Source organism: Hyla sarda, chromosome 1, assembly GCF_029499605.1.
Source record: "Hyla sarda isolate aHylSar1 chromosome 1, aHylSar1.hap1, whole genome shotgun sequence".
Lineage (NCBI taxonomy): Eukaryota > Metazoa > Chordata > Amphibia > Anura > Hylidae > Hyla > Hyla sarda.
The window spans coordinates 24,586,716-24,602,182 of NC_079189.1; the positions used below are offsets into that span (position 1 = coordinate 24,586,716).

Sequence of the window (15,467 nt, forward strand, 5' to 3'; positions counted from 1 at the left end):
TTATACTATTTTGTCCTGCCTGGTGTCGGTACTGTAGACACCGGGCCCCCTCTTTGCGTTCCCTTTTAATACCTGTTTCCACTGTTTACCTGTCTCCCTTCTGGTACTGCTTTCAGCTTGCCGTTACCTTCCGTTGGGCCCGCGCCATTTTCCCCACGTCGGCACTTCTTCTTCGCCGCTGTTCTCGCGAGAGCCGGAGCGCGCGTCTCGCTCGCTCTAATAGGGGCGTGTCGCTGTCGCGCGGCTCTCGCGGAGACAGGGGAGTAGAGGGAGTGGAGACGACTCCCGCTCTGACTGCAGCGCAGAACGGGTTTTGAGTGCCCGTTCGGCTGCAGTAACACGGCGGTCTCGCGACTCTCCGGGTCGTGCGCTTCTCGGAAGCGCGCGTCTCGCTGAGGGCGCGGACATAGGCGCCCTTACTACTGGCCCTAGTTCTCTCTCTCGTACAACACCTGTCTGCGCGATAGACAGGATTGTACACATATAATATACATCCAGGCCTGTAGGTATACATATATATACATATATATATATAGATTATAGATATATATATATATATATATATATATATATATGGGTTATATAACTACTTTTTATTTATATATATACAATAAGTACAATACACCAATTAACAGTTCCTGTTACCCCCTTTTTTTGTCTTCACAGCCCCGTATTCTCCATATACTACAACTCACCATGTCTGTGCATAATGTGCCTACTCCTCTGGATGGTGCACCAGCCCCCACTTTAGAGGCAGAGGTCCCCTCCTCTGACTTGCTACAGCAACTCACCAAATCAATGCACTCAGCCATTGCGTCTGCTATGTCAGCAGTCAACGCTAATATATCCCGCTCTGTCTCCCTGGCGCTGGCTACGCCTCGCCAGGAGGAGGCGACGGTGATTTCTGTCCCGCCCTCTGTGCCCCATGCTTCGGCCCAGGCGCCCAGCCTTTTAAGACCCGGTAAGTCTAGCCGGAAGAGACGACATTGTTTGGACATACTTACCCGTCCCGTTGCCTTGTCAACTGAGGGAGACGGTGATTCACATTCTAAGACCTCAGTACCGCCTGAGGAAAAGCATGTTGCGGATATCAGACCCCCAGCCCACGGGGATTACATCAATGGTCGGGCTTCTCGTGTTTCCAAACGAGTTAAACCTAACTCTTTCGTAGAGTTGTCGGAAGACGATTCTGACATGACGTCAGATCATCAGGGCACGGATTGGAGTGAGGACGACGAGAGCCTGGAGGAGGAGGCGGGCCCTTCCTCTGCCCCTGCTCCCCAGGCAGAACCCTCCGGAATCCCGGTGGACTCATTGGGTGTTCCCTTTTTTAATCCGGATGATATTACTCATCCTAGATCCGGGGAGTGGACACCTTCTCCCCAAGTGTCTAAGTACATTGAGACCTGGTTACGCAGATCGTTGGATCGCGCAAACCGCAGCAAATTGAGGGCGGAATGCCCAAGGCCATCTATTGGCAATAGTGTTGCGAAGACTCCCGATCTGGACCCCATCCTGGTCAGATATCTCCTCAAATCGGGGAAGAACCCCAAGAAGGGGATTGATAAGTCCTTCAAAGGGGTGCAGGACAAACTCCTGGACATTCTGGGTCCATTGACAAAGATCTTGGACATGTCCGAACAGGCGGTGGCTTCTAGCGCCCCTGTAAATGCAGAGATCCTAAGGGGGTGGGCATTGCGGGCAATCTGCCTGCTCGGCAACGCCAACACGGCCATGTCGGCGGAACGCCGCAGGTCTATCTTGATGCGCTTGGACCCTCAGCTGACCCATCTGGCCTCTGACGAGCCGGGCCCGAGTGCAGAAGGACTGCTCTTTGGCGAATCCTTCATAAAAAACATTAATAAATTTGTCGGACTGTTCTCCAGCCTCGACAAGGCCCAGTCCTCTCTTAAAAAGTCTTCTCAGGGGAAGGTTTTCAACAAGGCTGGAAGGGGTAGGGGTCGCCCTTCCAGCCGCGGTTCGTATTACCGACCCTACCATAGAGGAACTGTCCACTTCACACCAGACAGACATCACTATACACCCGCCCCACCTGTGCAACCGGCTACCCCGTTCTTCCCGACCAGAGGTCGTCCATGGAGGACCCGAGGTTCCACACGTGGTTTCCCCAGAACCAGAGGCACAGGTGAGACTTTATACCCCACTACCGGATGTACCGGTAGGGGGCCATCTGATGTATTTTTCCCACGCTTGGTCCCGGATCACTTCAGACCCGTGGGTGCTACAGGTTGTGTCGGGTTACTGCATAGAATTCACATGCAATCCTGTACAGACCCATTGGCCGAGGGCCATTCAATTTACAGACACGGACAGGGATCTGGTCCACGCGGAACTGTTGGAGCTAAACCAAAAGCGTGCCATCAGGGAAGTGCCTTGGAACACTCCGGGTTTTGTCAGCAACGTCTTCTTGGTCAAAAAGAAAGACGGCGGACACCGACCCGTGATAAACCTGCGCTATCTCAACGAATGCGTTGTCTACCGCCATTTCAAAATGGAAGGTATACATCTGCTCAGAGATCTACTGCAGCCGGGCGACTGGCTGGCAAAGGTAGATCTGAAGGATGCGTACCTTACGGTACCAATCCATCCCTCATGCACTCGATACCTGCAGTTTTGTTGGGAAGATCGCAAGTGGGAGTTCACATGCCTCCCGTTCGGCCTCTCCTCGGCTCCGTGGTGTTTCACCAAATTGCTGAGACCGGCCATGGCGGTCCTCCGAAGTCGAGGTGTTCGGTTAATCGTCTACCTCGACGACATTTTGATCATGGCTCCTACATGCGTGCTGGCCAGGCGGCATGTCCAGTGGACGATTTCGCTCCTCATGGATTTAGTTTTTTTGGTCAACAGGAAGAAGTCGGTGTTGTCACCGGCGAGGAACTTGGAGTTTTTGGGCTTTCTGGTGGATACTCAGTCCGCCACTCTGAGTCTTCCGGTCAAGAAGTTGACCACGATACGCAAGGAGATTCGGAGTATCCTCCGCAGGACGAGGGTATCCTTGAAAGCTATCGCACGGATTGTCGGACTGCTGTCAGCATCTGTCCAGGCGATATTTCCGGCGCCTTTACACTACCGGGCCCTGCAACGTCTAAAAATCAGACATTTGCAGGGGGGCCTGTCTTACTCGGACGAGGTTCCGATATCTCTGGAAGCCAGGGAGGAACTCCTCTGGTGGCTCCAACATGTCCAGGATTGGAATGGGAAGACCATCTTCAATTCCAAACCAGACCTTGTGATGGAGTCGGACGCCAGTCTTTCCGGCTGGGGCGCTCGTTGCGGGACTTCCTCCACGGGAGGCAAATGGTCAAGGTCGGAGACGCAGTTGCATATCAATTGCTTGGAACTCCTAGCGGGATCGTTCGCGCTCCGGAGTTTTGCATCCCACAGATCCGATTGTTGCATCCTGCTGCGTATGGACAACGTAGCGGCGGTGCAGTATATCAATCGACTGGGCGGGACGAAGTCGAAAATCCTCGCGGATCTGGCGACGGAGTTCTGGGATTTCTGTCTTCAACGGAACATTGTGTTGAAGGCGGAATACCTACCCGGGATTTCCAACTCCATTGCGGATTGGAATTCCAGATACCTCAGGGATTCCAGCGATTGGATGCTGGATCCGGCGGTGTTCCAGTCGATACAGTCGTTGTGGGGGCCGTTGGCCGTAGATTTGTTTGCCTCTCGGCTCAATCGCCAATTGGAGATATTTTTCAGTTGGCGTCCGGACCCGGAGGCCGCAGCTACGGACGCGTTTCTTCAGCATTGGCCTCAAGGTATACTTTATGCCTTTCCGCCTTTCGCAATGATCCCAAGAGTACTGTGGCAGACGGAGAATCAGAAAGCGACTTTGGTGTTGATCACCCCTTGGTGGCCGACCCAATCGTGGTTTCCGCAGATTCTGGGTTTGGCCATGGACGTGCCGAGACTATGTCCGAGTCTCCCTTCATTGTTGAAGGGCCCGAAAGGAGAATCACACCCCTTGATTCTTCTCGATCAGTTGCCACTGTTGGCATGGCTGATTTCGGGTCATCGTCACTTGGGGGACGTATTTCGCAGACGGCTAGCAACCTCATTAACGAAGCATGGGCGCCGGGTACCAGATCAGCTTATCGATCTGCCTGGGGACTTTGGCTACGTTGGTGCACACGACGGGATTTGGATCCCGTTCGCGCCCCTCTAGCTGAAGTCATAAATTTTTTATCGGATTCTTTCGAAACGGGTAAGGCCTATCGCACTATCAATGTGTACAGGTCGGCCATTTCTGCGCACCATTCCCTGGTGGATGGCTTGCTGGTCGGTCAACATCCCGTGATCTGTCGCCTCATGAGGGGGATTCGGTTTAGGAGACCGCCTTCCCCTCGTTATCAGTCTACTTGGGACGTTTCTCTCGTTTTACGGATGTTCGAGGAGTGGGACGACAATGATCAACTATCATTGAAACACCTCTCCTTCAAGTTGACCATGTTGCTGTGTTTAGTTTCGATAAAACGTATATCCGATGTGCGCGCCTTGGACGTGTCCCGGAGACAATTTGTCCCGGATGGAGTTAGGTTTTCGGTCTGCCGTCGGACGAAGACCGATCTGCGTTCGGTTTTTTATCCGTGTTTTCCGTCTCATCCAAGATTGTGTGTGGTGCGTTGTCTCCGATCCTACGAGAATCGGACCGTACCGTTTCGTGCGGGGCGCGATGCGCAACTGTTGATTTCGTTTTGTTCGCCGCACTTGCCTGTTTCATCCCCTACGCTAGCACGGTGGGTGAAACAGACGATGACGTTGGCGGGGATCGATGTGTCCGTTTTTCTCGCCCACTCCACTAGGAGTGCTATGGCGACCAAGACTTTTCAGTCTGGAGGCTCGCTTGCTGACATTCTGAAGGCGGCCGATTGGTCGTCTGAAGATGTCTTTAAGACCTTCTACTTTAGGCCTACTCAGCATGTGTCTATGTCAGTATTGTGATTGTATTACATTGTATTATTATTGCTTTGAACATGCATCTGATACGAGCCTCCTGTCTGTGATAAAATTGAAGATTTTCCTAGTATTTTGACGGAAAATTTAGATTTTATAAAGACAGGAGGCGAGTATCATCCCTCCCATTGTACCCTACCCTACTCTATGGTATTCTTCTCTCTTTTTCAGGCTATTGAAGATTTTATCTTGCACGTCGATTTTACAGTTGGAGTTACTCGTTAGTAACATTGCTTCCCATCGAACCTGCGGTGTCCCGACGGACTCACTACGTTGATGTTGATTGAAGTTCCAGTGGATAGTTTGGAGATCCACGCGGTTAGCTCGGTTCCTGGTTGGGGAAATCTTCCAGTGCCCGAGAAGTGATGATCTGTTCCAGTAAAGAGGCTGCCTGAGATAAAGAAAGAGGAGGAGGAGGAGCTGCAGCCAGTTTATATAGGACTCCCTGTGTATGGTCATTGGTGGAGGAGAGAAAGGGGAGTCACTATGGTTGCTAGGTACCTAGTTACCAGCATTTTTTCTTTTTATGTTGTTAACACTTGCATTTCTTTCTGCTATTGGGCAAAATAAAGAAGGATTATGCATCTGATACTCGCCTCCTGTCTTTATAAAATCTAAATTTTCCGTCAAAATACTAGGAAAATCTTCAATTATACAAAAAACACATAAGTAAATTATTTTACAAAAATGAGGAAAGATCATTTTTTAGGTTATTAAGACCTAAAATACCCGTTGCATTTGTCTGTAAAATCCAAGTTGTTTCTGTTTGTAGCAACCTGGTGTGTCTATCCAATCCGCTATCCATTTGGATGTATACCCTGTAATCCCAAAAACTGTATGTTCTTAGTATCCCCGGCATGATAGCTGTTCATATGGGCAATGAACCGGGGGCATCCTTTTCCTGTGCGTATCGAGTATAGGTGTTCTCTAAACCTATGGAAAAGTGGACGGATAGTTTTTCCAATATAATATTTCAAACACGGTAAAATGATGGCATAGACTACAAAGTCTGAACGGCACGTCATAAAATCGACACTACATGTCTTACCGGATCTAACTGAATTTGGGGTTTATTATTGTGTGCAGAATGAACAATTTTTACACCGGTGGTTACCTTTTGGCAAATCCCGCTGTAACCAAGTAGATTTTTTATTTTTTCTCTTGAAAAGCACCTCTAACTAGCTCATCCTTTAAAGGGGTACTCCGGCGCTTAGACATCTTATCCCCTATCCAAAGGATAGGGGATAAGATGCCTGATCGCGGGGGTCCCGCCGCTGGGGACTCCTGTGATCTTGCACGCCGCACCCCGTTTATAATCAGTCCCCATAGCGTGTTCGCTCCGGGTCTGATTATCGACGACCACAGGGCCGGCGGTGTGTGATGTCACGCCTCTGCCCCTGTGTGACGTCACGCTCCGCCCCTCAATGCAAGCCTATGGGAGGGGGCATGATAGCTGTCACACCCCCTCCCATAGGCTTGCATTGAGGGCAGAGAGTGATGTCACACGAGGGCTGAGGCGTGACGTCACACGCCGCCGGCCCTGTGGTCGTCGCTAATCAGACCCGGAGCGAATACGCTCCGGGGACTGATTATAAACTTGGTGCGGCGTGCAAGATCACGGGAGTCCCCAGCGGCGGGACCCTCGCGATCAGGCATCTTTCTTGTAAATCGCATGTCAGTTCTTGTAAATCGCATGTTTAACACAGTCCGATACAGGATTAAACTCAAAAGAAAATACAGCTCGTTTATTTTTATTTTTGTTCCTCTCCTTACCGCTCTTCATCTCCTGTCTATTAGCCCTCTCAAACGCTTGGTTGATAATGTTTTCACTGTAGCCTCTATTCCTAAGTTTCTGCATCAATACAAACGCCTGTTGGTGAAAAACTTTATGGTCTGGATAGTTTCTTTTTAATCAAAAAAATTGCCAGAAGGAAACGAGCGCGTTACATGTGGTGGGTGGAAGCTACCATAATGTACAGTAGTAGTGCATTCGTTGCTGTTGGTTTTTCATAGCCCCGTACTTCCATCTGTGTCTTTGACACATCATTCGAGATCCCAAAATTTTACATTTTTATCCCCAAAACTTGCCGTAAATTGCATGTTGTACTCATTCTCATTCAGGTAATGAATGTTAAGCTAATTGTTCTTGTGTGCCTGTCCATGACAGGAGCACATTGTCTATATATATATATATATATATATATATATATATATATATATATATATATATATATATAGTACAATGGTGGATATGCAGTACCTAGAAAACAGTTTTTTTGGGATCATAGACGACGTGCTCCTCCCATAGTGCTAGAAAAATAATAGAATAGGTTGGTGCCGTGTCCGTCTTTTGGGCATACCAGGTGGCACCAAACCTAAATGCATTATGTTCCAAAATGAATGCCAATGCCTCACATATGAAATCTATGCAGACCTCATCCTTGCCGGCTTGTTTCTCGCACCGCATTAATGCCATCTTTGTGGAATATGCAGGTATACAACCCCACCACGTTGATGGTAGCTAGGGCATATTTTCCCTGCCACATCCCGTCCTCTATTGTTTGTAACAATTCTTTGGTATCGGCAAGATATAAGGGTACTGATTTTAACAAGGGTCTCAGGAACCAATCCAGGTATTGAGAGAGAGGCTCAGTAAGTGAGCCCCTCCCTGACACAATGGGCTGGCCTGGAGGGTCCCTAAGACCCTTGTGAATTTTCCAGGTCTTTTGAATGGATTCAGCTCATTTATGTTTCAATGGGTTGGGTGGCAGATATGTGGGAGCGAGGAGAATGGAATTGTGGGATTTGTATTAAAAAAAAGAAAAGGGAAACAGGAAATACAAGTTCACAAAAAGCTAGCCACAGTGTTTTGGTAATCTCATAGCTAGCCATTTAGCCCCAAGACAAGCGCAGATCCTTCCTAAGCATGTCCATTACTGTTTGCCAGGTACGTACTAAAATCACCTTATGGTGGAGAACCCCTTTAAAGAATGCTTGATATGTGCTTGTTGCCAGTTATGAACAAAGGTCTTGTCCTCTTAATATTGAGAAGGCTCATTGTATAACCGAAGGCCCCGAGGTGAGCGATTTACTTCCACATAAGATTTTAGTGTTTTTTTTGTCCAAAATAATCTCTCCTCTTTTTCCTATAACGATAGTATCCTATTTTCCAAGACTACACTGTACTAGGCCAGGCCCGAAGCCCTGAAAGGTCATAGTTTTGTCCTATGGGGTGCTTATAGAACTTATCCCCAATGTTGAAGTTTCCCTTTCCTCTTATTAGATTAGAACTTGGCTACTATAGGAGACAAACTGAAGGCATATTTTTCCAGAGCAACCAATCACAGCTCAGCTTTCACTCTACCGTAGGTCGTTGAGATTGAAAAACTGAGCCGTGATTGGTTTTTATGGGCAAAATCTCTCAGGTTTCTCTGATACAGTTTAATAAATCTGAGCCATAGTTTTTTGAGATTTTGCTAAAATCTTTGAGACAGTCCCTCATAGACGTCCAATAGGTAGGTTAGGGTACAAAGCTTCACAAAGTTTTGCTTGCAACTGGATTGAGAACTGGAATGAAGCGGTGGTCAATGATTCATGCTCTGATTGGTCCCCGGTTGTTAGTGGTGTACCCCAAGGATCAGTACTGGGCCCGCATCTGTTTAACCTATTTATTAAACAAACTACATATAATTATATGTCATGGAATCAAGTGATGTCACAATGAAAGATGAGGAACCAAGTATTTCCCATGTTCCCATTGGCTGTAGAGTGTGACGATGATCTGGGCCAGAGCCACATTCACCAGAATAACTTTTCCCATAAAAACATTTGCACTGAGACAGCTAGATAGTAGGTACAGTATGGTGTTATGGCAATTTATATCTTGAGAGGGTCAAGATATACATAGATGAGAAGGTCTCTACTCATTTTTGCTCCAAGTCTTACCGCATACTGAAGGGGCTTGTATTTGTTTCCCCTCTACACCCTTGGGCCAGTTGCCTACAATGTTCTATACAGTACATTTTATTGCTCTCTGTACGAGAAACAATATAACCATCTTGATGATGTGATACCATTTAATGGCTACTAAAAAGAATGGGTGTTATACAGCAAGCTTGAACATAACAGATGAGTGCTAAGTTGGTTCAAAACTTTGCTGTTTATTATCATTAGCGTGGAGTCCTGCACGGGTTGTACCCCTCAGGAGCCCCTCACAGAATTGGGCCAACGGGGCTAGGCCCTTAGGTCAAGGACCCAATGGCAGTCTCATGGTCTGTCCTTATGATACATTTGCCCTTGTTTCTTTTATCTTGTGCTTGGTCCATGCATCCCTATACTTGGCATCTTGTATATACAGAGGAGCTACCTCTATAAAACAGTAGGAGACTGTAAATTAGAAAAGATAATAGACAAGGTTGCCTTAACCTTTTTTTTAGATGTATTGGAGCAATAAAAAAAAAAAATGTGACTTGGAATCCCAATAAGAAATATTGTTTGTGATGGCATTCCAGTAGTTTGGCCATAGGCTTCGTACTGCCTCTTGAATCATCTTAAATAATGTTCTGTTGTAAAACTTTACTGCAAGTTAAAGACTTTTTGATAGTTCAGATTGTGCCATATGGTATAAAAATGTCTAAAAGCTTTCAGTGACCTAGTTCTCATTATAAAGCTGGACGCTGGCAGTAAGTAGATTGTGACTCATACACGTCGGCCATTTGTCGTCCCCAACGCATGAACTTTGATATTTGCGTGTCCCTTATCTTGCAGAATAAGAAATGAGTGTTCACTTCAGAAAAAAAAATGAATTTCTATAATAAAGTATAAATTTACAGAGTTTTCCATTCATTTCTGCCAACCCTCTGCGGACTATGCACAGCTTACTCTTATCTGGCTGTATATGTCACCCAGTGTGGAGAGGAAATGCCGAACAGTAGAACAATATAGAAATTATTACTTGAATACTTTATTGATATCTTCTTATCAGTGGAGCTCTATATACATTGGTATCTATCTATCTATATTGGTATCCATATACAATACAAGGTTAGCCATATATATTGGCATTCATAAACAAGACAAGGACATCAATGTATGCTGGTGGTATTTATTTACAAGACATGGGTAGCCATATATACTGGTATCTATGTAGAAGACATGAACATCCATATATACTGCTATCATGTACAAGACATGGGCATCCATATATACTGCTATCATGTACAAGACATGGGCATCCATATTTACTGGTATCTATGTACAAGACATGGGCATCAATATATACTGGTATCTATGTACAAGACATAGTTACATAGTTACATAGTTAGTACGGTCGAAAAAAGACATATGTCCATCAAGTTCAACCAGGGAATTAAGGGGTAGGGGTGTGGCGCGATATTGGGGAAGGGATGAGATTTTATATTTCTTCATAAGCATTAATCTTATTTTGTTCCAGGAATGTATCTAATCCTGTTTTAAAGCTGTTAATTGTTCCTGCTGTGACCAGTTCCTGAGGGAGACCGTTCCATAAATTCACAGTCCTCACGGTAAAGAAGCCGTGTCGCCCCTTGAGACTAATGGGTATCTATGTACAAGACATGGGCATCAATATAAACTGCTATCATGTACAAGACATGGGCATCCATATAAACTGCTATCATGTACAAGACATGGGCATCCATATATACTAGTATCTATGTACAAGACATGGGCATCCATATATACTAGTATCTATGTACAAGACATGGGCATCCATATATACTGGTATCTATGTACAAGACATGGGCATCCATATAAACTGCTATCATGTACCAGACATTGGCATCCATATAAACTGCTATCATGTACAAGACATGGGCATCCATATATACTAGTATCTATGTACAAGACATGGGCATTCATATATACTAGTATCTATGTACAAGACATGGGCATTCATATATACTAGTATCTATGTACAAGACATGGGCATTCATGTATACTAATATCTATGTACAAGACATGGGCATTCATATTTACTAGTATCTATGTACAAGACATAGGCATCCATATATACCGGTATCTATGTACAAGACATGGGCATCCATATATACTGCTATCATGTACAAGACATGGGCATCCACATATACTAGTATCTATGTACAAGACATGGGCATCCATATATACTGGTATCTATGTACAAGACATGGGCATCCATATAAACTGCTATCATGTACAAGACATGGGCATCCATATAAACTGCTATCATGTACAAGACATGGGCATCCATATATACTAGTATCTATGTACAAGACATGGGCATCCATATATACTAGTATCTATGTACAAGACATGGGCATTCATATATACTAGTATCTATGTACAAGACATGGGCATCCATATATACTAGTATCTATGTACAAGACATGGGCATCCATATATACTAGTATCTATGTACAAGACATGGGCATCCATATATACTAGTATCTATGTACAAGACATGGGCATTCATATATACTAGTATCTATGTACAAGACATGGGCATTCATATATACTAGTATCTATGTACAAGACATGGGCATCCATATATACTAGTATCTATGTACAAGACATGGGCATCCATATATACTAGTATCTATGTACAAGACATGGGCATCCATATATACTAGTATCTATGTACAAGACATGGGCATTCATATATACTAGTATCTATGTACAAGACATGGGCATCCATATATACTAGTATCTATGTACAAGACATGGGCATCCATATATACTAGTATCTATGTACAAGACATGGGCATTCATATATACTAGTATCTATGTACAAGACATGGGCATTCATATATACTGCTATCATGTACAAGACATGGGCATCCACATATACCGGTATCTATGTACAATACATGGGCATCCATATATACTGCTATCATGTGCAAGACATGGGCATCCATATATACTAGTATCTATTTACAAGACATGGGCATCCATATATACTGCTATCATGTACAAGACATGGGCATCCATATATGCTAGTATCTATGTACAAAACATGGGCATCCATATATACTAGTATCTATGTACAAGACATGGGCATCCATATATACTAGTATCTATGTACAAGACATGGGCATCCATATATACTAGTGTCTATGTACAAAACATGGGCATCCATATATACTAGTATCTATGTACAAGACATGGGCATTCATATATACTAGTATCTATGTACAAGACATGGGCATTCATATATACTGCTATCATGTACAAGACATGGGCATCCACATATACCGGTATCTATGTACAATACATGGGCATCCATATATACTGCTATCATGTACAAGACATGGGCATCCATATATGCTAGTATCTATGTACAAAACATGGGCATCCATATATACTAGTATCTATGTACAAGACATGGGCATCCATATATACTAGTATCTATGTACAATACATGGGCATCCATATATACTGGTATCTATGTACAAAAAACTAGCAATATTTATTTGTTTGGATTTCTTTTCAGAATTTTTTAGAACCAATTGGCACATCCTACTCATGGCTTTTCTACCACTCAATGATGTAAGCTGAAGATCCTGGGCCTCATTGTAAATTTATTACAGTGTCCACCACATATTAAGTGCCACTTATACTACTCATATCTTCCTGTGTGCCAGGGGGGAGGGTTATTGCTTTGCCTTCCTAGGCATCAGGGCTCTGGTGCAACTGTTCTGCCACCATCCTATCCCTGCAAGCATATTTACACTAACTGGAAGGCCAGTTCAGTTTTTCCTCATATAAGTATTGATCTTCGTTTTAATTTGTTCCCTTGAAATCTTTTGGGGGCATTCTAGGACATTCTTGGTATTTCCAATGTCTATAATATACTTTTTGACAGATTGGACACAATAGTGCTAAGTCTTTTTTATTTGGAGACACATAGGAGGAGGCTTGATGTCTCGGTTTCTAGCTGAAACTTGTTGACAGGCTCTAAATCACTGCAGCCCACCAGCACTGCCTTCAGCCCACCAGCACTGCCTTCAGCCCACCAGCACTGCCTTCAGCCCACCAGCACTACCTTCAGCCCACCAACACTACCTTCAGCCCACCAGCACTACCTTCAGCCCACCAGCACTACCTTCAGCCCACCAGCACTGCCTTCAGCCCACCAACACTGCCTTCAGCCCACCAACACTGCCTTCAGCCCACCAGCACTGCCTTCAGCCCACCAGCACTACCTTCAGCCCACCAGCACTGCCTTCAGCCCACCAGCACTACCTTCAGCCCACCAGCACTACCTTCAGCCCACCTGCACTACCTTCAGCCCATCAGCACTGCCTTCAGTCCACCAGCACTGCCTTCAGCCCACCAGCACTGCCTTCAGTCCACCAGCACTGCCTTCAGTCCACCAGCACTGCCTTCAGCCCACCAGCACTACCTTCAGCCCACCAGCACTACCTTCAGTCCACCAGCACTGCCTTCAGCCCACCAGCACTGCCTTCAGTCCACCAGCACTGCCTTCAGCCCACCAGCACTACCTTCAGTCCACCAGCACTGCCTTCAGTCCACCAGCACTGCCTTCAGCCCACCAGTACTACATTCAGTCCACCAGCACTGCCTTCAGCCCACCAGCACTGCCTTTAGCCCACCAGCACTGCCTTCAGCCCACCAGCACTGCCTTCAGTCCATCAGCACTACCTTCAGCCCACCAGCACTGCCTTCAGCCCACCAGCACTGTCTTCAGTCCACCCGCACTGCCTTCAGCCCACCAGCACTGCCTTCAGCCCACCAGCACTGCCTTCAGCCCACCACTTGGTGGCTGGATCCAGGCTTACTCCTTTTACAGACCTAGAGCAGGCTCCTTTGGCACTTCATGTGGGTTTCACCATACTCACTAGTTGTCTGGCTCCAAAACCCTACCCAATAAGGACTCCTTTCTGTCTTCTTCTATTTGTGTTGTGGCAAAGCGCACCCACTATATCACCATCAGATGCCACATAAGCCCTTTTCTATAAGCTGGCATCCAATAAACACCAAAGGGCTAACAGGGTCACGACAAATGTGAGAGTATAATACAACAATGCATATATCACAACAATGCACAACAGATTAGGGCAATTTCAACAATAAACCTTTATAAAGTGATACACAGACTGTTACTCCTGCACCAAACAATTATATATGTACCCCTCCATACCTTACTGCATTCTTATCTCCCTATAAATATATGTCCTAGTTTTTTATTCAGCTAATTGTATGTAACGCACTACAGGACGCCGCAATATTTACCCAGCGGGCTTCACCGAATCACATGTCCTGGTGTTTGCAATGTAGAAATAACAAATAGCTTGTGTTTTTATGGCAACTATGTAACATTAAACTAGTAAGGGGTCCTTGTGTCTGATTAACGAAGATGAAAGACGTGTCATCAAAAATCTGGAAAATTAGGTTACAGCATTGGAGTTCTAGTAGCTATGGATGAGTTCCCTGAACGCTAACATGTATGTGATCTATATATAGTGTATTCTCTTGTTCTTTATTTCGTTACATTGATGTTCTAAAATGTACTATAATTATTTGTTCTCTAAACATATAAATAAGTATTTACACCCTTCCTTATGATACAGAGTCGGTGTCAGGTATTTTTTCATTGACTGTCACAGTCTCTTCAGAAATCAATGAACAAATATGGCTGGAAAAGGTTTCCCTAATTTGAAGTAATTTGAGAAAAATATTGGGTTCCCTGAAACTCTTAAACTTTGCTTAGTCCCACTTTCTCTTCCTTGCGGGTTTAGCTGCAACTGGTTGGCTCCCAGGGAATTCACAAAAAACAATCACTACTGACTCTTGAGCTGCAGTGCCCACTGTGGGGTGCAGGTCTGTGAGCAAAGGTGGCTGAGAAGCCTCTTGGTTCCTAGGCCTGGCCTGAAGCCTTAAAGGGGTACTCCGCCCCTAGACATCTTATCCCCTATCCAAAGGATAGGGGATAAGATTTCAGATCGCCGGGGTCCCATGGACCTGTGTAAGTCTGTCACATGTTATGTCATACACTCACATAATTTGTTGTCACATGTTCTCCCAGAGAGCACCAGCTTAACCTATGACCCGCAGCTTGACCAATGGGCTTTTGTCCAGCCCCCCACTATATAAAGGGGCGGCCATTACAATTCTCTCTTCTACGATCAGTCTTTTCTGAGCACAGAAAACACCAGAGATCTCAGTGCAAGTGATCCGCATCTGGAAGACCCCAAAAGCTACAGTCATTCCAGTAAGTCTCAAGTCTATGTCTGCTGTCACTGAAACTAGTCTTGTCCTGCATATAGTCAAGTCCAATCTCGAGTCAAGTTAATTACAAGTATATTGGTCCAGCAAGCTGTGAGGTCCTTCTGGGTCCTGGCCACCTCTCTGGGAAATCTGACCTTAGCTGTGAAGATAATTCCATCTGTCTAATACTCAGTAAAGCCTCCCTTTGACCATAACTGGTTGTGGACTCTCATTTCACTATT

The 15,467-nt window shown here is 45.4% G+C and overlaps 1 protein-coding gene across 1 annotated transcript; it reads left to right on the forward strand.

Moving 5' to 3' along the window:
- The first annotated feature begins 697 nt into the window (after window positions 1-697).
- On the forward strand, window positions 698-5,537 carry LOC130300297 (uncharacterized). Its single transcript, XM_056551532.1, has 2 exons — window positions 698-2,146; window positions 5,155-5,537. Exons 1-2 carry the CDS (start codon window positions 799-801, stop codon window positions 5,160-5,162), a joined length of 1,356 nt encoding a protein of 451 aa, XP_056407507.1. The 5' UTR covers window positions 698-798; the 3' UTR covers window positions 5,163-5,537.
- The last annotated feature ends 9,930 nt before the right edge of the window (window positions 5,538-15,467 follow it).